This window comes from Panicum virgatum, chromosome 6K (genome assembly GCF_016808335.1).
Source record: "Panicum virgatum strain AP13 chromosome 6K, P.virgatum_v5, whole genome shotgun sequence".
NCBI classification, from domain to species: domain Eukaryota; kingdom Viridiplantae; phylum Streptophyta; class Magnoliopsida; order Poales; family Poaceae; genus Panicum; species Panicum virgatum.
The window spans coordinates 11,696,784-11,722,845 of NC_053141.1; the positions used below are offsets into that span (position 1 = coordinate 11,696,784).

The 26,062-nt window shown below is 44.0% G+C and overlaps 2 protein-coding genes across 3 annotated transcripts; both read right to left on the reverse strand.

Moving 5' to 3' along the window:
- On the reverse strand, nucleotides 1-5,449 carry LOC120711754 (probable gamma-aminobutyrate transaminase 3, mitochondrial). Its single transcript, XM_039997381.1, has 19 exons — nucleotides 5,284-5,449; nucleotides 4,664-4,785; nucleotides 4,468-4,552; nucleotides 4,248-4,320; nucleotides 3,597-3,694; nucleotides 3,255-3,347; nucleotides 2,838-2,911; nucleotides 2,439-2,477; nucleotides 2,265-2,353; nucleotides 2,109-2,185; nucleotides 1,945-2,019; nucleotides 1,460-1,507; nucleotides 1,303-1,386; nucleotides 1,130-1,217; nucleotides 961-1,039; nucleotides 786-876; nucleotides 615-693; nucleotides 291-406; nucleotides 1-193 (listed from the first exon to the last, which is right to left on the reverse strand). Exons 1-19 carry the CDS (start codon nucleotides 5,326-5,328, stop codon nucleotides 122-124), a joined length of 1,527 nt encoding a protein of 508 aa, XP_039853315.1. The 5' UTR covers nucleotides 5,329-5,449; the 3' UTR covers nucleotides 1-121.
- A 1,608-nt stretch (nucleotides 5,450-7,057) lies between these two features.
- On the reverse strand, nucleotides 7,058-25,379 carry LOC120711755 (general transcription factor 3C polypeptide 3-like). 2 transcript variants are annotated; one of them, XM_039997383.1, is made up of 19 exons: nucleotides 24,862-24,988; nucleotides 24,640-24,768; nucleotides 24,318-24,429; nucleotides 23,707-23,814; nucleotides 22,802-22,983; nucleotides 21,998-22,193; nucleotides 20,110-20,367; nucleotides 19,724-19,870; nucleotides 12,705-12,813; nucleotides 12,102-12,215; nucleotides 11,860-12,029; nucleotides 11,066-11,184; nucleotides 10,418-10,493; nucleotides 10,261-10,332; nucleotides 9,177-9,303; nucleotides 8,855-8,969; nucleotides 7,991-8,181; nucleotides 7,780-7,892; nucleotides 7,058-7,611 (listed from the first exon to the last, which is right to left on the reverse strand). In XM_039997383.1, exons 3-19 carry the CDS (start codon nucleotides 24,372-24,374, stop codon nucleotides 7,342-7,344), a joined length of 2,424 nt encoding a protein of 807 aa, XP_039853317.1. In that variant the 5' UTR covers nucleotides 24,375-24,429; nucleotides 24,640-24,768; nucleotides 24,862-24,988; the 3' UTR covers nucleotides 7,058-7,341. The 2 variants fall into 2 exon arrangements, with proteins under 2 accessions (XP_039853317.1, XP_039853316.1); XM_039997382.1 differs by lacking the exon at nucleotides 24,640-24,768 and having other exon boundaries at nucleotides 24,862-25,379.
- Nucleotides 25,380-26,062: the final 683 nt, after the last annotated feature.

Sequence of the window (26,062 nt, forward strand, 5' to 3'; positions counted from 1 at the left end):
TTCTGCACAATAAGTACGAAGTTCCAGCACTTTATTCAGAATTTGAGATTAAGTATGAATTACTCTGTACATTAGATGTTGTCATCATCATCTCCCAGATCGTTACAACCAACGGTATTAGCTAGTTCTTGGATTTAAGCTCTGCGATCCTTTCCTCTGTGGCCTTCAGGGCATGGTCGAATTTGATAATGATCTAAAGGGTCAGTCAAGATTGAGTTAGCTTCGTATTGGTTACATGATCACATCAATAACAAAAAAAAGATTGGATAATGTAAAACACATGGTCTTACTTCTTCAACTTCTTCAGGAGTCATTATCAGTGCGGGTGACAGCATGATGCTATCCCCAGCCACCCTAATGAGCATTCCACGCTTCTCACACTCGGTGCCGAAGATCGAACCCACACCTGAAATTACAGGCATAACGAAATCAATTTACTCTCACCATGCAAACACACGGCAGGCCTGGGGATTGTGATGAACTTTGCCTTGATATGCTACATTAATTCAGGAACACTAAGTGAGCCTTCAGAGAACATTTTGGTAGCCTAAGAGTTAATTTTTTAACATAGTAAATTCTTTGAAAATGGAACAAACATCAAGAAAGATACAAACCCCATTCAGCTGGGAATGGATCATTTGGCGATTTGTTGTCGACAAATTCAGTTCCAAGTATCAGTCCCTGACCACGTATCTGTGTTGTGGAGCACAAAATGTATAAGCACAAATAAGAATCTCCTGAAATATATACGAAGATAGGATGTATATACTCATAAAGATATATACCTCGCCAACAATTGGGCTTCCTGAGAACGCCTTGATTCCCTCCTGGAACCTTGGAGCAATTTTGTTAACATGTTCAACGATATTCCTTTCTCTAACAGCAATTATGAGAAGGATTAGTCAGATATATGCATTGAATAATAGGAGTTTGTTCATCAATACAGGAAGTGTGATTTACTTATAAATCTTCAATGTTTCTATCGCAACAGCACAAGAAACTGGATGTCCCGAGTATGTAAAGCCATGAGCAAAAGAACCTATACCAAAAAGGAAAGAGAAAAAAGAAATTATGGCCCTTTTCAATAGAGTAGCAGTAGAAAAATGAGTTCACTATGGGATTAGCTTACCAAGCTTATTGCTCTGTGAGTAAATTACATCCGTTATTTCTGGGCTAACAAGGATTGCTCCGATTGGCATATAGGCAGAAGAAAGAGCCTGTTAGAAAAAAGAACACTAAGTTCACCACTGCCACTTTATAAAGAAACTGTAGTAACTAATTAGCGTTCTATACAGAACTAACCTTGGCAATGGAGACAAGATCTGGCTTAATGTTATACATATCACATCCAAACATGGTCCCTAGTCTTCCGAATGCAGTAATGACCTAAAACAAGATATGGAATTTTAGCAACTTCTAAACCTTTCATCATGCCTGTTTTGCTGGAGGCATATGTTACCTCATCTGCGATTAGTAAGATGTCATACTTCTTGAGAACTGCTTGAATCTGTTGCAAGGGAACAAAATTTCACAAAATCAAAAGAAGTAGAATGGGGGGAAAACATTTGATAAAATGAAAACAATACATTGTCACATATTTTAGCAGTCAGAACTAACTTCTTTTTTGAAACCCTGGAGAGAAGGTATACTGCAAATTTCTAGAAACGTCATAATTTCAACCTGATGCACCCTTGATTAAGCATGAAGTTCATTCTAAAATTTAATTTTAAATATAGCTCTTAAGGTGATGAAAGAAACAGTTCCAATGTTTGGGTAGTATCCACAACTAGTACATTTGATGATATGCTTACAGTTCAATACGTTTGTGACGTTTGAAAAATAATAAGAAATTGAATTTAGAATTTATTATGGGTGCCAATACCCCATCATTTGTGTTTATTTAGGAGTCATGACAAAAATCTGTTATTTAATGTGGTAGGTCACCTTCTCAAAATAGGTCTTTGGAGGAAGGATCACACCACCAGCACCCATCACGGGTTCTGCAATGAAAGCAGCAATCTAGAAAGAAAAAATTAATTATCAACCAAATGCCAACAAATATGAACTGTTCTTATATTATCAACAAGAAAAAAAGAGAGGATTTTTACTGTGTCAGGTCCTTCTTTGAGGATAAGATTCTCCAAATTGTTGGCAAGTCTAGTTGAAAACTCTTCTTCTGTCTCATCTATATCACAACAAAATTATTTAGTTGGCATTGGATCCTTGTGTTATTGTACGTAAAATTATTTACTGATGTAAGGTACCAGAAAGATGGAAGCGCCAGTAGTGAGGGCAGTCTGTGTGCAGAACAAAAGGTGCTGGTAGATCAAACTTCTGATGAAGTGCAGGCAAACTACAGATTAAGAAGAAATTAGAGAAAAAAAACTACATGGGAAGTCACTCGAATGGAAGCACAATGTGTTGGTTAGTTAGGTTACCCCGATAGACTAGCTGCTATTAATGTTGATCCATGATATCTGCAAGAAAAAAAGAAGAGGGAAGGGTTTTTTTTTTTTACATTAGAAGAGGGCAGTTTGTAATACCATTCAAAATACTTATTACTATTAAAATTGAATTCATTAAGAATATTCCAATATTAGCGTTGACATAATACATGAATACAGATGGATAACAACTGAAATTTAATTATTGGAATATTCATTTTTATGCTTTGTTAGATGCAACAGTGACCCTCTCATCATCTGGAACTGGTATGCAATGCAATTTGACTGGCCTTAAGGTCAGTATGGTAAGACCAACAGAATTGGAGTATCAGGTGAAGATAGGTAATGAATTTCAGGAGGACAATAGGATAGAGAAAGGAAATGGAATCTCACGATTTTGACCGAGCAATAAATTTCTTCTTGTTTGGCCTTCCTAGTGCATTGTTATAATACCATACTAGTTTAACCTGTTATGGAAAACAATGCCATAAATCAGGAATCAAGGAAACAGCAGCCACTAACTAGAATAAGTAACTGAACAAGCACAAACAGGCCATGCTTCAGTAAAACGGCACTTAATAAAAATGATGAAACAAAAAGTGTATAATTATAATTTTGAACCATCACTGTTATTATTTCAGTAAACTAGAATAAGCCATAGTACTTCATGTTAATATACTATATAAAGGGTGTACAAAATGTCAATTGTTTCAACTATTCCCATTCGAGAAGAGATAAAAGACCATGGTAGTACTGGCATAAACTCCAATAGATGATAAGCATTCAGTTTTCTTTTATCAATGATCATACCTGGGAGTCATTTGCTTCTGAACCACTATTTGTGAAGAATACCTTGCCCATTTTCCTTGCAGTGAACATGCTGAGAATTTCATTTGCAAGATCCTGTAATGATATTGGCAAGAAAGTTCTAATCATCAAGGCTTGTAAATTCAGGTATTTCTCATTCAGAATAATAAAAAAGGTATAGAAGCGATTTGGTTTACAGTAACATTCATTGATTCTTTTTATTTTAAAAAGAAGATAGGGATATGAACGAAACAGTCGCATAAGACAAGAAAAAATTTGAAACAGAAGATCACAAATGAAAGGATGTTGGTCAGAGAAGGAATATCAAAGATCAAAGTATATTACCAATGAGGGTTTGGTTGTACGGTTCCAAAAGGAATGGTAGAAGGGTAATTTGTTTAGTTGCTCAGTTGCAGCTTTGATTAATCGAGGCTCATTACCACCTGAAAACAATGTGAACAGTGTACTAATGAAAAACAGAGTTTAAATATTATGTCTAAAACAACATGTAATGTGACAGATGGGTGTGTTCTAGGTAATGATCTTAACATTTTCTCCTAGTTGATAACCACACCCATGTAGGAGTTCGACACCGGCACACATGTCCTAGTAGCACCTCGAATATGTTGTAATTACCACAATGAAGTTTGTGAGCCACTGGGTAAGTATAATAAGATATTGAATCTTTAGTCTTTCTAGAGGTGTGTAATTGACTTCTCTATTCATTATCTTTTCAATAAAGCTTGCTCAAATGTGGAGTAGTCAGCAAGGGGAGTTCCTCTTTTTTTACCTTTATTTCCATCGGAGCGCAATTAAATTCAATTTTGAGAGTGATTTGTTCTACTTCTTTCAATGAAAGATGATCAACACAACAGATATGCTGTCAATTTTCTAATCCGATACATGGCGAATATTTTTTAAATGAAGCATAAAGTTTCAATTAATGCGTAGAACTGTAGCTATACTGCAAAATCTGACACCTTAGCTGGCACATACCTAAAGCTGTACACCACAGTCCTGCAAGAGCATCTATATACTTCTTCCCATTGATGTCATAAACGTAAGAGCCCTGCAATATAAGCTAAATGCTGTAAGGTAAAACTGACAGTCGCTGTGATGCGACAAGAAATCAACATGCTAATATTCATTTTCCAAAAATCTTTGTGCTGCATTGTAACAAGGAAAAGAAAAATAGCAGAATGCCGGAGTGAAGAACCTCAGATCTATCTATAACAAGCGGATGCAAATCGGAGCTCTGCCATCCAGCTGTGAATGGAGCCAGCATGCTATGACCCTTAAATCTGTTATACAAAAAAATATCATAAGTGGAAGAAATTGTACACCAATCATGTCTGCACATATCCTAGCTCACTGTAAACTGTGACAATTGTGCAGTTGGAAATTTTACACACCCATTTTCCTCTGTTTCCTGAAGTGATGGTTCAGAGCTGTAGTATCCGGCAGGCTCCTCTGCAAAATTGTGTGTTCCTTGCAAGCTTCCAGCACTAGCTACATATTTCACCAGCCTGCTAAACTGTATGAGGGAAGATAGTGAGACAAAAATGAAAAGTTAGATACATTAGGTACAGAAAACACACTAACTGAAATAAAAATGATTTCCGGTTTCCTGAACGAGTCAAGGTCTAGTGTCAGAACTGTCTGAGAGGAAGTTATGATCTTGAACAAAGCAAATGTAGTTCTAATTTTCAGTTCCAATGAAGCTGAACCGAGTAAAAGGGGGGAAAATTATTGGTTCACAAAAGAACAGACAACAGAGCTCAGCTCAAGATGCTGTTCTTCGATGGTTCCTCCAAAGACCAAAAAGCTCCTGACCTCTGCTCTGTTTGCTGCTCCAGAACTGCTCGAAGAAAAAAACAATCTTTTTTCTCACTCATGACCGAACTAAAAAAAAATCTCATCTGCATGTCCATTACTGGCTCGAAACGAATTTCGTAAAAACAAAAAGAAAACTGTTTTAAGTTCCTCATAAAAACAAAGTGCTGCTATCCGCTACCGCGATCGAGAAACCCACCTGCGAGGTGGCGGCACTGGATCTGAGGAGGCCGCGGGCGATCATCTCGCCGGAGTTCCGCCCACCTCTTCCACTTCACTTCACGGGTTCTTGGAACTGGGAGGTAGCGAGGGGGACAGGCGGAGGGCGGATGATAGGGGACGTGATTGGATTTATCCCGTCCATTTCTGACGCAGCCAAAACGGCGGCCAGAGGAACAGGGGTTAAGGGCCCCCTGCTACGTCCACCATGCAATCGCACACGCGTGGGTGCGCTCGATGAATCTAACCCGAAATTTAGCCTGTGTTCAGCCACGGTTAAAGGGGATAATTTTGGCGTAATCCTAGCTATAACAAAGGAAATTAACCATGTTAGCTAATATTAAAGTGTGCATTAGTTTCGCCTCTCCAGCTAATTCATGGCCCAATAAATGTTAAGACTCAGGGTCGAGGAATGTGTTTGTATATGACCTTGACATTATTAAGTTTCTACATGTGTGAATATTTGAATAGACAACAAAATACCTACGATGCTGTAGATTCTTTCTTTCATGTAAATATTGCTACTCGTGTGTTTGTTTAGGTCAAAAGGGACCCTTGACACCCTTTTTTTAAACGACCCTTAACACCCTTAGTAATGAAAATAGTAGTTTTTTCTAGATAAAATATTAGTTGAGTTAATTCCTGGTTTTAACCCCTTGCTAGTTGAATCTCTAGCTGATTTTTACTAGTTTCAGTTAGTAATGCTATATTTTTTTTATTATTAAAGAGATAAAACTATGCATGTGCAATAGTTTACATATCCACTAAGAGACAGAGAGCAGGTAGTGGCAGCCTATGGAACCCAAAGAGAAATCAGATATATAATATATAGAGAGCATAGCTTGCGACAAGTAGGCAATTCACCATTAATTTCATAAAATTCTTTCCATTTTATTAGGTACAACCTTTGTGTGCACCAACGATTTTTCTTTTACGAACTCCCGGGAGCAAGTCCACCTCAGCATGCTGGCATCATCAAGTAATTGAATGCTGTCCTATGAAAGCAGCTCCTGTTCAAAATTCATTTATTCTCGCTTTCAATTTAAGATTCATTCGGAACAAAACCCCGGAGATACAAAGTTCCTGCTAAAATCTTGTGATATTTCCACATCCCAAATAGACCCTCGGTATCTCTGAACAATTCCTAATTATTTCTAGGAGGTTAGGTATGAGAAATCATACGAAAAAAAAAGATACAGAATTACAGAGCAATTCGTACCAACAAGTCAGTGCTCAGTAGTGATTAGTGACTTCTGACAGTGATACGGGCGAGCAAGGTTGGATGATGAGAGTGCTGGGGCCAGAACAGCACAAAAAATGCAAGTTGCATCTGCTTTTGGCTCATACAAATATCCCATATAGATTCCATATCCCCGGGCCCAATCGCCACCCTTTCTTTCCTGCCATTTGCTTATCCACTCGACCACTCCCTCCGTTAATCGATTCTTGTGCTACCTTCACAGGATGAACTCCATAAACCAACCTCACCTTAAGATTGCATTCCTAGTGCTCATCCCAACCTGATTCCACCATTATTTTTTTATACCAATACATGTTATTTGCGTCATGAACAATTGATTGTGACTAACCTTTCAGTGTTCAGATTATGCCACCAACAAATATCAGCCATGGCTTGTCTACTCTTTCAGAGCAAATTGCAGTTTCTGATAACACATCACACGAACCACCAAAATGCAAGCCCAATGGTTTTGTTCAGGCTAAGTGGAAGAAATCTTGGAAGCTCTATCCAACACTAGTCTGAGATAGTACAATTCCTTCCTCATATCAGAGTGAATGGGGGCTTCCTCATATAACTAGTGGGACCTGGTGCGACCATATTGGAATGTGTCGAACACATTTTGATCTCAGCTTACTCTTCTCTCCCATATGTAATCGATTGCTGATTAATTATTCATTGACATTACTGACATACATAAGTATTCTACCTGTATAGACTAGATTGATCCTGGATTACTGAGAGCCCATGTAGGGTTATGTATTTGCTAATTCAGTTCCAGGCAACAATAAGCACAAGTTCCTAAAAAGTACAGTAAGTTTTCAGAATCCGCCTAGCGAGATCGGTCGCTCCGCTTTTCTTGTAGATAAGATGCAGATTGAAGGCAGCTTCTCTTCGTACGTCACAATATCCTGGTCTCGGATCCTCCTGCGCGCATGAACCAGCCTCGTACGGAAGCTTGGGAATGGGATGATCTTCCTCCTCAATCGCTAAAGCCTTCTCATAATAAACAGCTGCTAAGGTATTCAGGCCAATCTGGTGATATGCCCGAGCAATGTTGTACAAGGCTTCCTGCAAAGCCAAAACATAATCTCGCTGTGTAACTCTTGCTGGCATGCCACAATTAAACCAGAAACGTGCTAAGCCGATACACTTCGGGAGCAATAAATCATAATCCCAGTTTAGGGACTCAAGTTAAGAGCATTACTCGTGAAGATATTTTAAAAAATAGTACCGAACCTGACTATCCCCACAAAGGCGCAGATATCTATATAGGAATGCAAAAGCTTGGACGATGCACTGGTTCTTATTCTGAAGCCTGAAGCCAAGGGCTAAACTAATCAGGGCAGTGCCTGCAAAGATTGGATAGCAACATGACTGATAACTCATATACTGATGCAGCGATGCATATTGATACTAAATAACATGACTACGGTGTCTGATGACATACCTACACAGAGATTAATAAGAGGGTTTTCTGGGTCCAATTTATAAGCTTCTAGGTAATCCCGGGCGGCTGACTGATGCTGACTTATAGCAGTGAATCGATGCCCGGATATGATTATAGGAGGCACACAGTCAGGCTTTTCTTCTCTTGTTCGAAGAATATATTTGAAATGATGTGGAAACCTGTCCTCTATTCTGCAAAGCAAATGCCATAATAAAATATAAATTTGAAACATCTGACTATGTTTATTTAGTTTCACTCCTAGAGATAGAAACATATGCAAAAGTACAGCATGATTAATATCTCAGAATTCAAAGACTGGGATAGCAGCGATAAGCCAATTATCAGTTTCCTAACAAGACTATCCAAAGTATTTGAAAGTAATCTCCTGGCAGATCAGAATCCTACATAATTAGAGAGATCTGAATAACTAATAAGTATTGTGCCAACATATAGGTTACATTTTTAGAAAACTTTTGATACCTATTTCGTAATTTTTTGAACTAAAATGAATTACTTATGAATTTCTAGTTTGAATTTGAATATTTGTAATTCTCACAAAAAAATGGAAAACCACCTTCAAAACCACCTAAGGGGCTAAATTTGCCCGGTTTCAACAGTCGGATGGCCTCTGCTATCCGGTTTCGTAGTTGAAGGTTGAAAATCAAACTTTTGTGATAGTTCGAGGGTGTAAATCGGACTTATCCCATATGTAAATTGCTTTAGGGGTGCAAAAAAAAATTATTAGATCAGAATGCGTCATCACTAGTATACAACATTAAAACAGAATAATGTGTTGAAAGTTAATTATAAAGTGATAAATAGAAAATGAAACTAACTGTATTATATGAGATTCTAAATACTCACCTTGATATCACTTTGTAGTAGGAATTCCATGCAGAGAGAGAATATGGGTGCTGCTGAACAACATATCGGACATACTTAAAGCTATGACGGGGATCTGGAGCTCTATAAGCTATTTCTGCAAAATTAAAAAGATAGCTTGTTTACAAACTAAAAACACTGGCTATGCACTTCGCTCTTTTCTATTTAATGCCTTTTTACTTAGTCTACGATTCTTTGCCTAGAAATTGTTGAATATCTGGTGTCAAGTTGAAAGCACAAGATAATGTTCCTTATGACCCGATTTTATGATGGTGCACGCTATAGTTAGGTAAATAGATCTTACGAGCACCCAAGGATCTGAGTTCCTCTTTGTTGTCATCTGTGAGTAGATCATTTCCAAGTTTGAGAGTGCGGTTGATAATCTGCAGTGCATCCCAATATCGCTGCAGCAATGCTAAAGTCCGACAAAGCTACAAAAAGCCAGAAAAGGCCATCTTAATAGTCAGTATAGGGCTAGAAAGGAGCACCAAAAGAAGAAAAGTGACTTTACATAAATACTATCGAAGTAGGTGTCATACAAATAACACATGATCACTATGCTGTCCTTCAGTATCAATATTATCCGTATCAGTTATGGATCTATATGATTATTGGTCAAATATTTAAGAGTATGGAATACACTAAGCAGCAGACACATAACGATTAAAAATCAACTATACTTACAAATGAAAAGATATAAATCCCAATAATAAAAAGGTACACTTCAACTATTCTTTTATTTTCTTTTGTGATTACAAGGATAACACACGCCTACACCACACACTCGCACACACAAGTATGCTTCCTATCACACGACTACAATATTTGAATGTAATCCACAAGTAGGCACCATGACTTGAACTTTGGTGAGTGGGGTTATACCCTCACGCCTCCATCACCACACTAAGTGGCGGTTACTTGTTCTTCAGCTATTCTCAACTTCATGTGCTAATTCGGATGTATTATGCTATTAGCTTACTGTTGACAACTTTATGCACTAAAAACGTTCTAGCATACTATTCTGTTTCTTCACACAAGAACTCTTAGAGTGCATGAAATTGTCAACAATAAGCAAATACATACTAATTAGTAAGATGCAGGAGATGCTGATTTGCTAACAAGATTATTTTAAGTCATGAAGAAACATTCCCACACCACCAATCCAGATCTCTACTCATGGGCAATTAGGTATTCAATAGATGCATGTTTCTGGACATAAAATACACAACGGTTTAAGGGCCATAAACTTAAACTGCCAAACTTGTTTAGTAACTTCTGGTGCAAGTTTCTCAAAATTTATGATTATAGGCCAATGTACCGTACGAGAGGCAATTGTAAAGATGAAACCTTAGGGCAGAAAAGGAAAAGAGACTTGGGCAGATACAAACATTTAACACAAGTTGATGATGCTCCATATTTGTCAATAGACCAGGAAGAGGAGGAACTTGCTTTGTTCTTTGCTGAAAAGATCAAATAAGAAAGGCATTTAGAGTTTATCAAGGAGAAAAGTAACTAAAACTAGATTCACCAGCAAAAAATTAATACCGAATCAGCAGGTTTTAATTCCTCATTTGAAGCTGCTCTTTTCTCCATAATTTTCTTTGCTCTATTTGCCTTTTGTCTATTTCCAATTCAATAATATATCAGTATCTTCAAAGAAAAACGTGGAACAAATAATCAACACAGTTAATAATCAGAGATAGAATGGAGTCAATTATAAATAATGATATCGAAAGATTAATACTATCAAATATAGCAAATAAACTATGCAACGAAAGAGAATAAGAAACAAGTGCAACACATACGATCACATGACAGAAATGCCATCCCGTGTCACTGTTATAGTCAGCTATATACAACATCCCATGCATCACCAGACCCTTAATGATATAGTTTGTGATGAAGTGCGCATCTTTTCCAGATTCAATTACATAATACAGATACATCTGCCTCGTATATTGATCATTATACACAAACATGTTATGATTGTTTTTGAAAGTTATGGAAACATCGAATCATGCACTTCTCACAAATTTCACAACAGCAAGAGAAATAGATAGGTGAAAACCTGAAGTACACAAATCTGGGCATAGCTAGGAAGCATGCTACAAGTAATCAATATTGCATATGCTTGCAGAAAGTTAGCGTCATTGACTAAAATTAGAATTGGCCATGAAAAAATGGTGTACTTACAACTCCCCAGGTGATGCTATTGGCCTTAATCCTTGAAATATACTATCTGGACGTGGTTCCCCCAATACTTTAACTCTTTCATGCAGAACAGTATTTGTAAGCTTTCTCATTGGCTTGACCTGATTGAACGTAATTAGAAATTAGCATCAAGAGCTCTGCCTATCACATATTGCTCATCAAGAAAATAACTTAAATGTACTCCCTCCGTTCCAAAATGTAGGTTGTTTTAGCTTTTCTAGATTCATAGTGTTTGCTATGCATCTAGATATAACATATGTCTAGGTACATAGCAAAATATATGAATCTGGAAAAGCCAAAACGACCTACATTTTGGAATGGAGGGAGTATTGTAGATTCACATACAATATATACTAATGTTTCAGTAACCAATTTTCTGATATTTATTATACAAAGTCCCCATGCTCACTTCACCAGCGTGGAATTCAACAAGCATAGTTTTAAGAACTTTGAATTTCTGACCATTTACGCAGACAATGAAGTAGTTCCATCAATAAGAATTCATGGCTTTTGACTTGGTAGTGATGTTTGTTAAGAATGTCATGATCACAATGGCTGGTGTCTGCAATTTTTTTAAGACAATGTTGCTGCAGCACTTGTTATCATAGAACGTAATCATGGCATGGAGGAAAATGATATGGAAAGCATATTTCCATTTAAATGTAGAATAATTAAAAAGGAATATATAAAAATAGTAGACTTGAAAATGGCAGCCATCATATGCACAGCTTGATCAAGCCATGCATGAACACCATACATGGAAAGGATCATTGTACCTTTCGATTAGCATATTCAACATTCAATGTTTCTAGAATAGGATGAAAAATTGTATCCACAAAGTCTTCCAGCTTGCCTTTATTATAATAAATTTTTGCAAGCTGCATTTTTACTCTCCCATCACACCACCAAGGTTTGTGTTGGTCTGGAGTGTTAGCAGACTGCAACTCTGCAAAAATCATATAAAAACACTGAAAAAGACATCAACAAGTTGCACAAAGCGGCTCAGTAAGTACTATACCTGGATTTTTGGGAGGAGAAAGCAAAGTGATAGCTTCATCTGTCTTGTCCTCATCAATAAGGAGGGAGGATAAGGTCAATCGTATATCGATATTATCCTTTATGCTTTGTAAAGCTAAGACGTAAAAGGAAGAAAGACACTATGTCAATAATGACAGTAGAGAAGAATTCTAGCACAGAACTAGAGCATGCCATATAATTATTATTTTAAGAACTATGCATGTCAGAACCAGGCGTTGAATATATATGAAGCACAAAAACAAGGACTCCTTAGAAAGGTCCATCAATGATGAAATTAAAGGTAGACTAGACTGATCTTAAGCGTCGATTAATAAGTACATAAAAAGCAACTATTATACAAGTGTAATCAGAATCAATCGAATATCATAGAACATGAGAAAATAAGGGACAGGACATAAGCTTCTCTTCATTTAAGGTAACCGCAAAAGTGAAGACCCTTTTCTAAAGCCATCTAAAACTAAGGGAGTCCAGACCAATACTCAGAAGAACTATGGTGCAATTTGCACTTACAATAAACCTTTGAGAGTCTATCTTCAACTAGTGTCAAGCATAGAAGTGCTTCCTAAAGGTAATGAATCATAACCTTTATAAAAATAAGGAATGGCATTTCTTTTGTCCCCTAAGACCATGAAGCACTGAGCGACTTTGACATATGAACTACCCAATTCTTTGTGATCAATATATGAACTGCCCTGAAACAAGAAGTATATCAGAAAAATCAGCAAAGAAGATTAAGAAAGCGAAACTAACATTCTCTCTCAAAAAAAAAAAAACAAAGCAAAGCTAGCATGCAGTTGTACCATAAAAATCAACAGAACAATTTAAAAACTTGAACAGATGTACCAAACAAATTATTCCAGAAATCTTATAAACTTCTAAAAAACTAGAGCAATCTAGGAGGCCCAGGTGGCTTTATTATATTAAGAAGAAAGTAGGTGCCAAAAATTTGCCTCAATGAGGAATTGAGGACTTGAACCTGGGTGGTCTAGGTGTACATCCACACCCTCAACCAACTGAGCTAGGCTCGGCTTTCTTCAGGAAAATCTTGCCACATGTGTTACATAGCCAAGATCCATGAAAAGGTGATCTACAGACCTCACTCGATGAATTAATATGCATGAAAAAAAATGAATGTTGCTCAGTCTTTGGCAATATGGAAACGCTCAAACCAATAAGATAATGAAGTACAATGCTGCCAAGCAATTTTTAAAAGTTTTGGGAGGCATGCTTGGAGTTTGGATCACGTGTATCTATTGAGGCTTCTGATGGATAAGTCTGTGTACTTGGTCTTTGTGGGTGTACTTGGTCTTTGTGGGGCTGCACAAGAGGAGATGCTCTTGCTGCAGCACGTTGTGCTTTGCTGCCCCTAGAGGACAGCAAGGACAGCATCTTGACTACCTTTCAGTTGGCATCTAGGACAGACAGCAGTTAGGACTAGCAGTTAGCATCTTGGACTAGTGTCCTTAGCATCTAGCTTGGCTGCCCTGTAGCCCCTTGTATAAATGTATCCCCAGCCCCCCCTTGGGAAGGCATGGCATTGTGAGTGTGAATGAAGAAAAACCAGAAAACTTCCCCAGCTCGAGTGTCATCCTCTCAGCTCAATGAGAGTTAGAATTGACCTTCTAACAACTGGTATCAGAGCCGTACTTTCCTGTAGGTTGGATATCTCTTGCTCCTCTCCTTCCCAAGAGCTTGTAGCAGCCCAGCCACCACCACCAGCAGCTAACGCAGCAGCAGCAGCTGCTGCACCAGCCGCTGCAGCAGCTGCTGCTGCACCACCGGCTGCTTCCCCTTTCCCTTCCTCTTCTCCACACAGCAGCCCCTTGGAGGCGCGCCATGTCCGACGCACCGTCTCAGCGCTCGGTCGCCTCGAGCGCACGGCGTCAGCGAGACGCCGAGCTCGCCGCAGCAGAGGAACGCAGGCGAGCGACGGCTCAAGCCGTTGCAGCAGCGGCGAGGGCGGCTAGGCTGGCTGCAGCGGAGCTAGCAGCGGCTAGGGCGGAGGTGGAAGCAGAGGAGGCGGAAGATGCAGCGCGTGCGGCGAAGGTTGAAGTTGAGACCTTGCGCGGCAGCCTCAGCGGCTCCATCGCCGGCGACACCACCGCCGACATGGACCTTGAGGAGTTGGCGAGGGAGAGGGCGCAGGAGCGGACCGCGTGGTGGGCCTGGACGACGGCGCGCCCGGCGGCGGCAATTTGGTGGCCCGCGCGCCCCGCGGCGGTGACCTGGTGGCTCACGCGCCCGGCGACGGCGACGGCGGCCCGCAGGCTGACGGCCGCGCTCCTGGCGGCGACGCGCAGGGCGGCGGCGGCGCACAGGCTGGCAGCCGCGCCCCTGGCAGTGGCGCGCAGGCCGGCGGCGGCGGCCCAAGAGGCGGCGCGCAGGCCGGCGGCGGCGCCCCCGGCTACCATGGCTTCCAGGCGGTGGTCAGGGACGTCGGTCCCGGCGGTGGGTGGCCCACCCTCACCAAAACCAACTACGTCGAGTGGGCCGCGGTCATGGAGGTGAAGCTCCAGGTGCGGCATATGTGGGAGGCAGTCCGGTACGGCGACGTCGACTACGATGAGGATCGACGGGCGCTGGATGCTCTCATCGCAGCAGCCCCGCCCGAGATGCAGTTCACGCTTTCCAAGAAGCGAACTGCCAAGGAGGCCTGGGACTCCATCGCTGCGGCACGCATCGGCAGCGATCGAGCCCACAAGACCACTCTACAGGCACTTCGCAAGGAGTGGGAAAACCTGGTCTTCAAGCCAGGTGAGGATGTTGATGACTTCGCTCTCCGTCTCAACACTCTGCTGCAGAAGATGGTGCAGTTCGGCGACGACACCTACGACGAGGAGAGAGCTGTCGAGAAGCTCTTCCGCTGCGTCCCCGAGAGGTACAGGCAGACCGCTCGCTCGATCGAGTCTCTGCTAGACCTCTCCACCATGACGATCGAGGAAGCGATAGGTCGCCTCAAGGTCGTCGACAGCGACGAGCCACAGCCTCCCTCGGGAGGCATCTCCATCGGTGGAAAGCTCCACCTCACTCAGGAGCAGTGGGAGGCCCGGCGCGGTGACAGGAGGAGGGGGGAGCCATCTTCCTCGACTGGTGGCCGCAAGCGCGGCAAGCCGCGAAAGGGGCGCGGAGGTGCCCAAGCCAGGGCACGAGGGCGCGCCGAGGGTGGCGCCCGCGGAGATGCTCAGGGCGGCGCCGCCGATAGGCCCAAGGCGGCACAAGACGACGCCTGCCACAACTGTGGTAGGCCCGGCCACTGGGCCAGGAACTGCCCGCAGCGGAGGCGTGGGGGCCAAGCCCACGTCGCGGAGACCCAGCCGGATGACGAGCCGGCTCTGTTCCTCCTCCACGGGGACATGGAGCCGCATCCGACGGCACCGCCTGCCACCGCTCTACTCCACCTCGACGAGCCGCGTGCCCGAGTCCTCCTCGGCAACGGCTCCGACGACGACAGGGTCGACGGCTGGTACCTCGACTCCGGCGCCACGCACCACATGACCGGGCGGCGGGAGTTCTTCTCCGACCTGGACATCGACGTAGGTGGCTCCGTCAGGTTCGGGGACTCCTCCGCCGTGGAGATCAAGGGCGTGGGCTCCGTGATCTTCACCGCCAAGTCCGGAGAGCACCGGATGCTCACCGGAGTCTACTACATCCCGGCGCTGCGGAACTCCATCATCAGCCTTGGGCAGCTCGATGAGAGCGGCTCCCGCGTGGTGATCGACAGCGGGGTCCTCCGCATCTGGGACCACCGTCGCTAGCTTCTCGCCAGGGTGGTTCGAGGGAAGAACCGCCTCTACATCCTCCACGTCGGGGTGGCCCAGCCTCTTTGTCTTGCAGCTCGCAGGGACGACGAGGCGTGGCAGTGGCACGAGCGCTTTGGGCACCTTCACTTTGAGGCCCTGAAGCGGCTCAGCGCTAAGGAGATGGTGCGAGGCCTCCCGAGCCTCGACCACGTGGAGCAGCTCTGCGACGTCTGCGTACTGACGAAGCAAAGGCGACACTCCTTCCCCCAGCAGGCGAGCTTCCGAGCCAGGGAGCGGCTCAAGCTCGTACACGGGGACTTGTGTGGCCCGGTGACACCGGTCACACCAGGAGGACGGCGCTACTTCCTGCTGCTCGTCGACGACCTCTCCCGCTTCATGTGGGTGATGATCCTCGGCAGCAAGGGAGAGGCTGCGGACGCCATCAGGCGTACTCAGGCTGCTGCGGAGGCGGAGAGCGGCAGCAAGTTGCGCGTGCTGCGCACCGACAACGGCGGCGAGTTCACGGCGGCCGAGTTCGCGGCGTACTGCGCGGTTGAGGGCATCCAGCGCCACTACTCCGCACCGTACAGCCCGCAGTAGAACGGCGTCGTCGAGCGGCGCAACCAGACAGTTGTGGGGATGGCTCGGGCCCTCCTCAAGCAGAGGGGGGTGCCGGCCTTGTACTGGGGAGAGGCGGTGGTGACGGTCGTCTACATCCTCAACCGCTCGCCCACCAAGGCGCTCGACGGCATGACGCCGTATGAGGCTTGGCACGGGAGCAAGCCGGCGGTCTCCCATCTGAGGGTCTTCGGCTGCCTCGCGTTCGCCAAGGAGCTTGGCCACATCAGCAAGCTCGACGACAGGAGCACTCCGGGAGTGTTCATCGGCTACGCGGAGGGTTCGAAGGCCTACCGCATTCACGACCCGGAGACACAGCGTGTGCGCACGGCGCGCGACGTTGTGTTCGACGAAGGGCGAGGATGGGCGTGGGACAAGGCGGTGGACGACGGCTCGGCTCCGACGTACGACGACTTCACTGTCGAGTACGTCCACTTCGAGGGAGCTGGGGGAGTAGGCAGCTATTCTTCGCCGAGCGTGCCTACCCCGGTCCCCGAGCCTCCACCGACTCCGGCGCCCGCCACACCGGCGGCACCACGCCCTTCAGCTACGACTCCAGCTGCGCCGAGCTCCTCGGCTGCACCACCACAGCCGGCGACGCCGCGCACTCCAGTACCGATAGCCACTCCTCCGGGCACGTCTACTTCGACACCTGCTCGTGCTGAGCACAGTCCGGTGGAGTTCGCTACTCCGCTCTCTCACGACGAGGAGCGCGTCGACGCGTACCACGACGGCGAGCCGTTGCGGTACCGTACGATGGAGGACCTTCTCGGTGATCAGCCGGTGCCGGGACTGGTGCCTCACGACCTGGAGGCGTAGTTGCACCTCGCGTGCGACGACGGCGAGCCTCGGTCTTTCGCAGAGGCCGAGGGACACGCGGCATGGCGTGCCGCGATGCAGTCGGAGATGGACGCAGTTGAGAAGAACCGCACTTGGGAGCTTGCTGACCTCCCTCGTGGTCACCGCGCGATCACCCTTAAGTGGGTGTTCAAGCTGAAGAGGGATGAAGCCGGCACCGTCGTCAAGCACAAGGCTCGTCTGGTGGCACGAGGTTTCGTGCAGCAGGAGGGGGTCGACTTCGACGATGCCTTCGCTCCCGTGGCACGGATGGAGTCCGTGCGACTTCTCCTTGCGCTGGCTGCCCAGGAGGGCTGGCGCGTCCATCACATGGACGTCAAGTCGGCGTTTCTCAACGGCGACTTGAGGGAGGAGGTCTACGTGCACAAGTCGCCGGGGATTGCAATCCCCGGCAAGGAGGGCAAGGTGCTACGCCTGCGCAAGGCCCTCTATGGCTTGCGGCAGGCCCCGAGGGCGTGGAACGCCAAGCTGGACTCCACGCTCAAGGGGATGGGCTTCGAGCAAAGCCCGCACGAGGCGGCCATCTACCGGCGGGGCAATGGAGCAAATGCCCTGCCGGTGGTTGTCTACGTCGACGACTTGGTGATCACCGGCACCAAGGATGCGGAGGTGGCGGCATTCAAGGAAGAGATGAAGGCCACCTTCCAGATGAGCGACCTGGGGCCTCTCTCCTTCTACCTGGGGATCGAGGTGCACCAGGACGACTCCGGGATCACGCTTCGACAGACCGCCTATGCCAAGCGCGTCGTTGAGCTAGCTGGGCTCACCGACTGCAACCCAGCTCTCACTCCGATGGAGGAGAGGCTGAAGCTGAGCCGTGACAGCACGACGGAGGAGGTGGACGCCACCCAGTACCGGCGCCTTGTGGGGAGCCTTCGCTACCTCGCCCACACACGGCCGGACTTGGCGTTCTCCGTCGGCTACGTTAGTCGGTTCATGCAGCGTCCGACGACGGAGCACCAGCAGGCCGTGAAGAGGATCATCCGCTATGTTGCGGGGACTCTCGACCACGGTCTCCACTACCCGAGGTGCCCCGGAGCGGCACACTTCGTCGGGTACAGCAACAGCGACCACGCCGGCGACATCGACACCAGCAAGAGCACGAGCGGGATCCTCTTCTTCCTCGGCAAGTGCCTCGTTAGCTGGTAGTCGGTCAAGCAGCAGGTGGTGGCCTTGTCCAGCTGCGAGGCCGAGTACATAGCGGCCTCCACCGCGCGACTCAGGCGCTCTGGCTCGCTCGACTGCTTGGTGATCTACTCGGCAGAGACACTGGAGCAGTGGAGCTCAGGGTGGACAGCAAGTCCGCTCTGGCCTTGGCGAAGAACCCCGTTTTCCACGAACGGAGCAAGCACATCCGGGTGAGGTATCACTTCATCCGAGGCTGCTTGGAGGAAGGAAGCATCAAGGCGAGCTACATCAACACCAAGGATCAGCTTGCGGACCTGCTCACCAAGCCCCTTGGGAGGATCAAGTTCATTGAGCTCTGCTCCAGGACCGGGATGGTTCAATCTTCCCACAAGACGACGCACAAGACTTAGGGGGAGAATGATGGATAAGTCTGTGTACTTGGTCTTTGTGGGTGTACTTGGTCTTTGTGGGGCTGCACAAGAGGAGATGCTCTTGCTGCAGCACGTTGTGCTTTGCTGCCCCTAGAGGACAGCAAGGACAGCATCTTGACTACCTTTCAGTTGGCATCTAGCTTGGCTGCCCTGCAGCCCCTTGTATAAATGTATCCCCAGCCCCCCCTTGGGAAGGCATGGCATTGTGAGTGTGAATGAAGAAAAACCAGAAAACTTCCCCAGCTCGAGTGTCATCCTCTCAGCTCAATGAGAGTTAGAATTGAGCTTCTAACAGCTTCTATGGGGCATGTACATCCCAATCAAATTTGGAATGCTTCTCTTCCCAAATAGGATGTCTAGATGATGCTATCGATCTCTCAAACACATAATTTGTGATGTTTCTGTTCAACATCTACCAGTTGTTTCTGTACGAACTATGAAGGGTTTTAGGCATTCAGTGTATATAATCTTGGCCGATGAATATATAGCTTACATGTTCAATCCAACGATTTCTTCATGCCAAAGCAATTCATAGATGATCCAAATTTTACTCCATCTTCCTCTTTCAAGAAAATTTTGAATAAAACACCAATAGTCCTACCGCACTTGTCTTCAACTATCTTTCCAATGAACAGGATTTATTGCTCTCTCAAAGATTTACTAGCAATTACAAGGTCTAGTCCAGAACGCATCATACTAGGTCTTCAGTAAAAAATATGATACTTGAGTTGGAAAATAAAGATATTGCGGCCACGATCTCAGTCCCAAAATCAACCCTTCCATACATATGTTGGGGAGAGATGAAAAGAAGCAAATGAGTTACTCACATCATTATGATTAGCAACATTTCCAATCATCAGGTAAAACTTCACTGCATACTCATATAGTCCCATAGTTTCTAAATTGCTTGCGAGCTCCTTAGTCACATCAGTGCTATCTTTTGATGGCTCCAGGTGCACATCATTAAGGAAAATCTGCACAGAAATAATGCAACATGAGGAACTAAGTAATAAGACTAGTACTACTTTGAAGTGAGTTTGAAAAAAACAGTGACTTTATGCAACGCAAATTAATCCAACAGAACAAATTTACAGCTCTCTATTCAGAAGGGAATTCTGACTTTACTTGAAACTAAGGAGAGCGGAGGAGGGAATTCGATCAGACAAGGATGGATTGTGTCAAGAGATATACAACAGAATCATTTGGAACAAACCTCAGCATGTTTCATGTCTCCTAGATAAGCATGGCAGATTACTTCCTTCGCCTGCAATTGTACTGGTAATTTCTGTTGAGATCGCAACTGTAGGCGTGCCTTCTCGATCTGCTTTAGTGCTTCACTAATAGCATTATTTCTCAAATAAAGGGATATCAACAAATCTAGAACACTCCAGTCACTGTTGGTAGTTTGAGTATTAACATAGTCTTCCAACAAATCAATAGCTTTGTCAATTTGACCACACTCTCTGTACATCTGAAAGAAAGGTAAGAATCAACAAGTGGCCCAAAACTAAACCGGTAGGATGACACACAAATACGACACAGGGGACAAAAAGTGCAAAGTTCAGGGTTTGCAAAACAGAGCCACTGTGATATTCGAACCAGGTCAGTTCACATTTTTAGCAAGATTTTTTTTTTATAAAAAAGGAACAGTTTTAATGATGCATTTTGTCCTTGAAAGTTATCAAATTCAAGTGAAAACAAGACTGAGAATCGAGCAGTGAGCAATAACATACACACTCAATGGTTTAGGGGATAATTTTGACACACAGACAGCTTCCCAGTAGTTTTCTCAAACCTACAGGAATTCATGCATAAAAAATAGAAAACTTCAGCAAAGGTGAGAGAATTAGAATATTGGCGTTGAAAACTTTGTAATGTGCCTTTTGAGAAAACTTGGACCAAGAATTGATAAACTAGTACTTCTTTTAACATGTTACTCTTGCACATATGGCTATATTGGTACAAGGTGCTGGTTACCGTTGTGGGCTTACATTAGACCACTAGGGCCCTGTTTGGATGCTTAGTAACTTTTTTACCATTGAAAAGTTTACAATGGTGTATTGTACAGCATAAGACTACACTATATCTTAGGGTTAGCGGTTTTCATTCCACTACCAAGGTAAAATGATAAAAACAAAAAGGAACTTCAACTGAAACTCGGGGCTCATTGCTGCCAGCCAAGCACACTTGTGGCCCCAGAAACCTAACGCTCCGTTTAGATGATGCATGCCCCGTCACCCTGATAGGACGTGGAGGACTCAGCACACAGCGAATCAGCAGCAGCAGCAACAGGCTTAAAAATAATCGAAATATTCACATTTAAAATTTCACAGAGAACTTCAACACATCAAACCAAGATCCTCAACAAATTAATTCATCAGATTGACATGCACTGAAATTGGAGCTCAAAACTGAATAATTTCATACCAGAGCTCAAACTGGAGCCTAAAAATCAGATCAAGGCATCCAATTTAAGATCAGAACATAAGAATGGATCTCAGAAGTGAAGAAATTTCAGATGAGATCTCAATTCAGATGCAGGGGGTCAGGGGAGTGGTGTTGTGCTGGAGACATCAGTGTGTCCTTGCTGACCAGTTGTGGCCCGCAGAAGGAGGTGAGGCCAGCAGTGTAGGAGAGGGTAGTTGCAGTAGAAAACGGCTTAGGAGAGGGAGGCGCGCTTGTGGCACCGATGGAGTCATAGGAAGAAGACGACACAACTAAGTGAGGGATCAAGGTGCGGGGGTTAGGCATCCTTACTTCCTTAGACGAAAGAGTGGTCTTTTAGGATTGGTCGTTGTGTGTCACCACCTCCCACCTATCCTACACATTCGATCAAGGCTGTCACTACCCTGACATTCATTAGAAAAAAATTTGTCGTCTCAGGAGGAGATTCTATTTCTTCGGATGTTTTAGGTCTAAACAGTGTAAACTTTTGGGGGCTATTGGCCATCCAAGCAACTTTTGCAGATCCAAATGTTCAATTCTACAGGCCTAAATTCCAATGGTTTTGAGCATAAAACCACTCCTCCAAGCAGGCCCTAACATTACAGTCCATCTCAACTCTCAAGTAAAAATCACAATAAACTGTAATTGCATCATACCTGTGCAGCTACTTTACGAACGGCAATATTGGCAGGATAAATTCTAACTATCTGCTCATATATCTCTGCAGCTTTTTGATAGTCACGAAGGTTACGATACATATCACCGCAAAGATACTTCAGATCTACATCTTCCGGGTCTGCTCTCATTGCTTTTAAAATGCAGTGTCTTGCCAGAGAAGCATCTTCCTTTTTCCTGTAAGAAAGTATTCTATGACCTCACTATTTCTATTTTATTTTTAAATATCTCCAGGAAAAATCAACTGACCATGTCAAATTATCAGCACTCAGTGAAATTTATAATCGCTTACAAAGAAGACAAGAAACATCTAATGTAGAATGCATGTCACACTATATCAAAGAAAAACCTGAGGGTGCAGAAGTATACTATTCTGTCAAACAGCTAAACTGAATTTTAAAAAAAAATGCTTGAAGACTCGTCTCAGACATACTACTATAGATTGAGCAAAACAGAACCACAAAGCCTAACTTGCATCCCTATGTGTCTCCCATCACTCCAAATCAGGGGATACAGATAGTTGTTGCTTACCTAATAAGCATCATGCTGATATGGAAAGGTCATATTGCAATAAAGAATCCAAAACATAAGGAATATGTATGAAATCATAGTTTCAATGCATTCAACATTCAACAAATGTATAAAGAATGATCAAATATCATCTCATTTAAGCTATGTATGCAAAATCTTTTTCCTAAGAAAATTATGAAGAAAATTCAGCAATAAAAATCAATATTATGTTCACAGAAAAAGATCAAAAGGAAAATAGTACGAAGTAAACTCACTTTGCCAAGGGAATGAGTTTCTTCCACAGAGATGCATCCTTTGGGGAGACATATGCGGCAAGCATCAGGAAGTTTATGGCTTTATCTACTTCACCAGTCTTGTTATAAATGCTACCAAGTAGATAATATGAATCTGGCAAATTTGGTGCAATTCGCACGATCTCATGTAGTATAGGAATTGCCTGCAATGAAGGACACCAACACAACACTACTGTCAGACAAATTCAATGTTCAAAGACTTGAGTTTCGTGGAATCTCAAGCAGACAGCTGTTATAATTGCTAATCCGGAATTTTGTAGATAAAAGTTGAGTTATTCGATAGTCAAAAACTCCATGAAGCCATTTTGTATGTCTCAACAACCCCGGCTAAATGGTAAAGACACCATGTCACCATACCGTGATGATGTTAAAAAGACTTGCAAGAGAATCCACTGGTAATCCTCCTCCTTTTAAGAATCATAATCTACAGTCCTCTTAGATGTGAGGTACAAGAAAAACTAGCTCACAGTGCATATACATACATAGACAATATCACAATAATAACATCTGGAAGTTGCTACGAGGTTGGATATACATAACAGGTTAAGGCAGTGTCAAATATTTGCTTTACTTAACTGACAGATTAATTTGATGCATATCAACTTCTAGTTCATCAGAAACTCATCAAGGCAGCAGTTATCTTGGTCACCAAAACAAAGCATCCAGCTGAACAATAATTGATCGTTGATTTTTAGGGCAGAAGCTCACTCCCAAGCTCAAAAAGCATGCAAATAAGTAAAAGCCATGATTTTTCCAGTAGAACATTGCATAGAATTGGGCATATGCATTGAATAACTTGTGAACAAGTATGCAGGTAACAGACAATCGAAAAATTTTGTTCAAAGTAGGCAAGTTAGAGATTAGACCTTGTCAAATTTTTCTTCAGCAAAAAGTAGAGTAGCGTCACCCAATTTTTTCATTACTTCAGGGCTGCCCTTATTTTTTGTTCCTTTCTTTCTTCCCCTCTTCTTGCCCTGATGAAAATGAAAGAAAATAAGAAAATTACTGATTTGTTAATCCTATCAAATATGCATTGAACACATAATGACACATCAATTGCTATTAATCCAGAAAATAACTGTTTGCCAGATTAGTAAGAAAACAACTTCAGCAAAGAGCTTGAAACAGCTAATCTGTTCTCAAACGAAGCTAGAAATGAAAGTGAACGCAATTCTACAGTGGACTGCGACTTTAGTCTAATAATATGTTCTTAATACTGCCCCCGTTCCAAATTATAGGTCGTTTTGGCTTTTCCAAATACATATTTTTTGCTATGTATCTAAACATGGTGTATATCTAGGTGCACAGCAAAATGATGTTTTTAGAAAAGCAAAACGGCCTATAATTTGGAACAGAGAGAGTATTTCTGTAAGATCTATAGAAACATACTGCATCTGTTTGCTCCATGCAATTAGTACCACGAGGGAATATTTTAAGAAGAATTTCTGCTAAGGACATAAGGAAAGGAGTGCCATACTTCTTTTGACCTTCTTTTGCGCCGAAGACCAAAGCCTTCCATCAGTTGGTCGAACATGGTTGCTGCTTCCGCTTCTGTAAGTTCATCCTGCCTTGGCCTCTTGGAACCCTCCCTGCAAGATGCCCAAGAGTTGTCAAACATATGTACTGCAAACACAGTTCCTTGTAACAGAATACATGATGGGTTTCACAATGCATGAAGCCGAAAACTACAGACCAAAAATAGCACTTCCACTGGCACCACAGGATAAGGATAGCCCCACCAAGTATGAACAACTGAACCATACAGAATCATGGCATAAGCAATCGAATTAGACAGGTACCCTTGGAACAGCTAATCTGGCCCTTGGAAGTGAGCAATCCACTACTCCGTGAAGCGAGTCAAGCAATCAGAATGACGTGCTGTGCGCATCTCTCGAAGCAAATTGCGCCAAATACACATGAGTTGAAGTCTAGATGGAACATGAGCAACCAAATTTACCAGAGGTTCAGTGAATCAGACTGTATCCCAATTTTCAATCGAGCATTGACCAATGGAATCGTACCTCTGGGGCTGGTCCTCGGCGAGGGCCTTGCGCTTGTGCGCCGCGAGCGCCTCGTAGTCGTGCCCTTGCGCACGAAGCGCCCCGGCGGCGGTGCTGCGGCCCGCCATCTCCACGCACTGCATCGCCTCCTCGGCGTCCCCAAACTCGAACCCGTCCTCGTCATCCTCCTCGAAATCCTCATTGCCGTCGAGCCCGGGATCCCCCGCCTCCGCGGTCACAGCCGACATCCCCGCGTGGCGAGTGGGGGTAGGAGTACCCCTGTATCAGCCGCAGGGCTTGTGCCGAGGTGCCGCCGCTCCTCAACGCTCACCTCGCCTAGGTCGCAGAGTCTCGATGACTGGGTGACTGGTGAGGGTCGCAGTCGCACGGGCCTGGCGTGGCCGCGCGGAGGCGCAGGGTAGCGGGCGGCGAAGTGGACGAGTGGGGGACGGGGGCTGGGAGCGCGCGGCCGCCAGTCGGGCTTGGTGTGGCCGAGCGGAGGCGCAGGGTCGCGGGCGGCGGCGTGGCAGAGTGGGGGGCGGCGGCGGGGCCGGGCGGGGTTGGGGCGGGTGGCTTTTTTCCAATTTAGCCCATTCCAAAAACCATTTTGCGATAGACCCCAGATGAAACTATTTCCAATTATGCACCCAAAACTAAACTCGACGTATAAATACTTTATAAAATATTTCCAATTATGCCGAGGCAGGTACTCCGTCCTAATCTATAAAATATTTTAGTTTATTTTAAGTTAAAGTAGTCTGATTAAATTTATAAAATAAATTTGTTCATATAAGAATATTAACATCTGACATAAATAAGTAAACTATAAAAATCTATTTTATAATAGATTAAATTATAATTATTTAGCATTTAAAATATTTTACTCTTTTCTATAAATTTATTTAAATTTATAAGAATTAATATAATGCTTTTGCATTGCTACGGGTAATATAAAGTTTATCCAAACATACATCAGACCGTCAATTTTTTGCTCTTTTACTTCACTAGTAGGGTGCACGTGCGGCACGCACGTGTTCGAAGAGTGATATTGCGAAAAAATGATCAAATTAAATTTTAGGGGCCACCAGCAACGAAAACTCAGCTTTGGTGAAAACGTATATAATTTCGTGGCGACATGGTCTCGATTATGGGCCTAATAAAAAATCATGATTTCAATATATGGAAATGGAAACCTAATCAACAATCCAACAATCGTGATTTT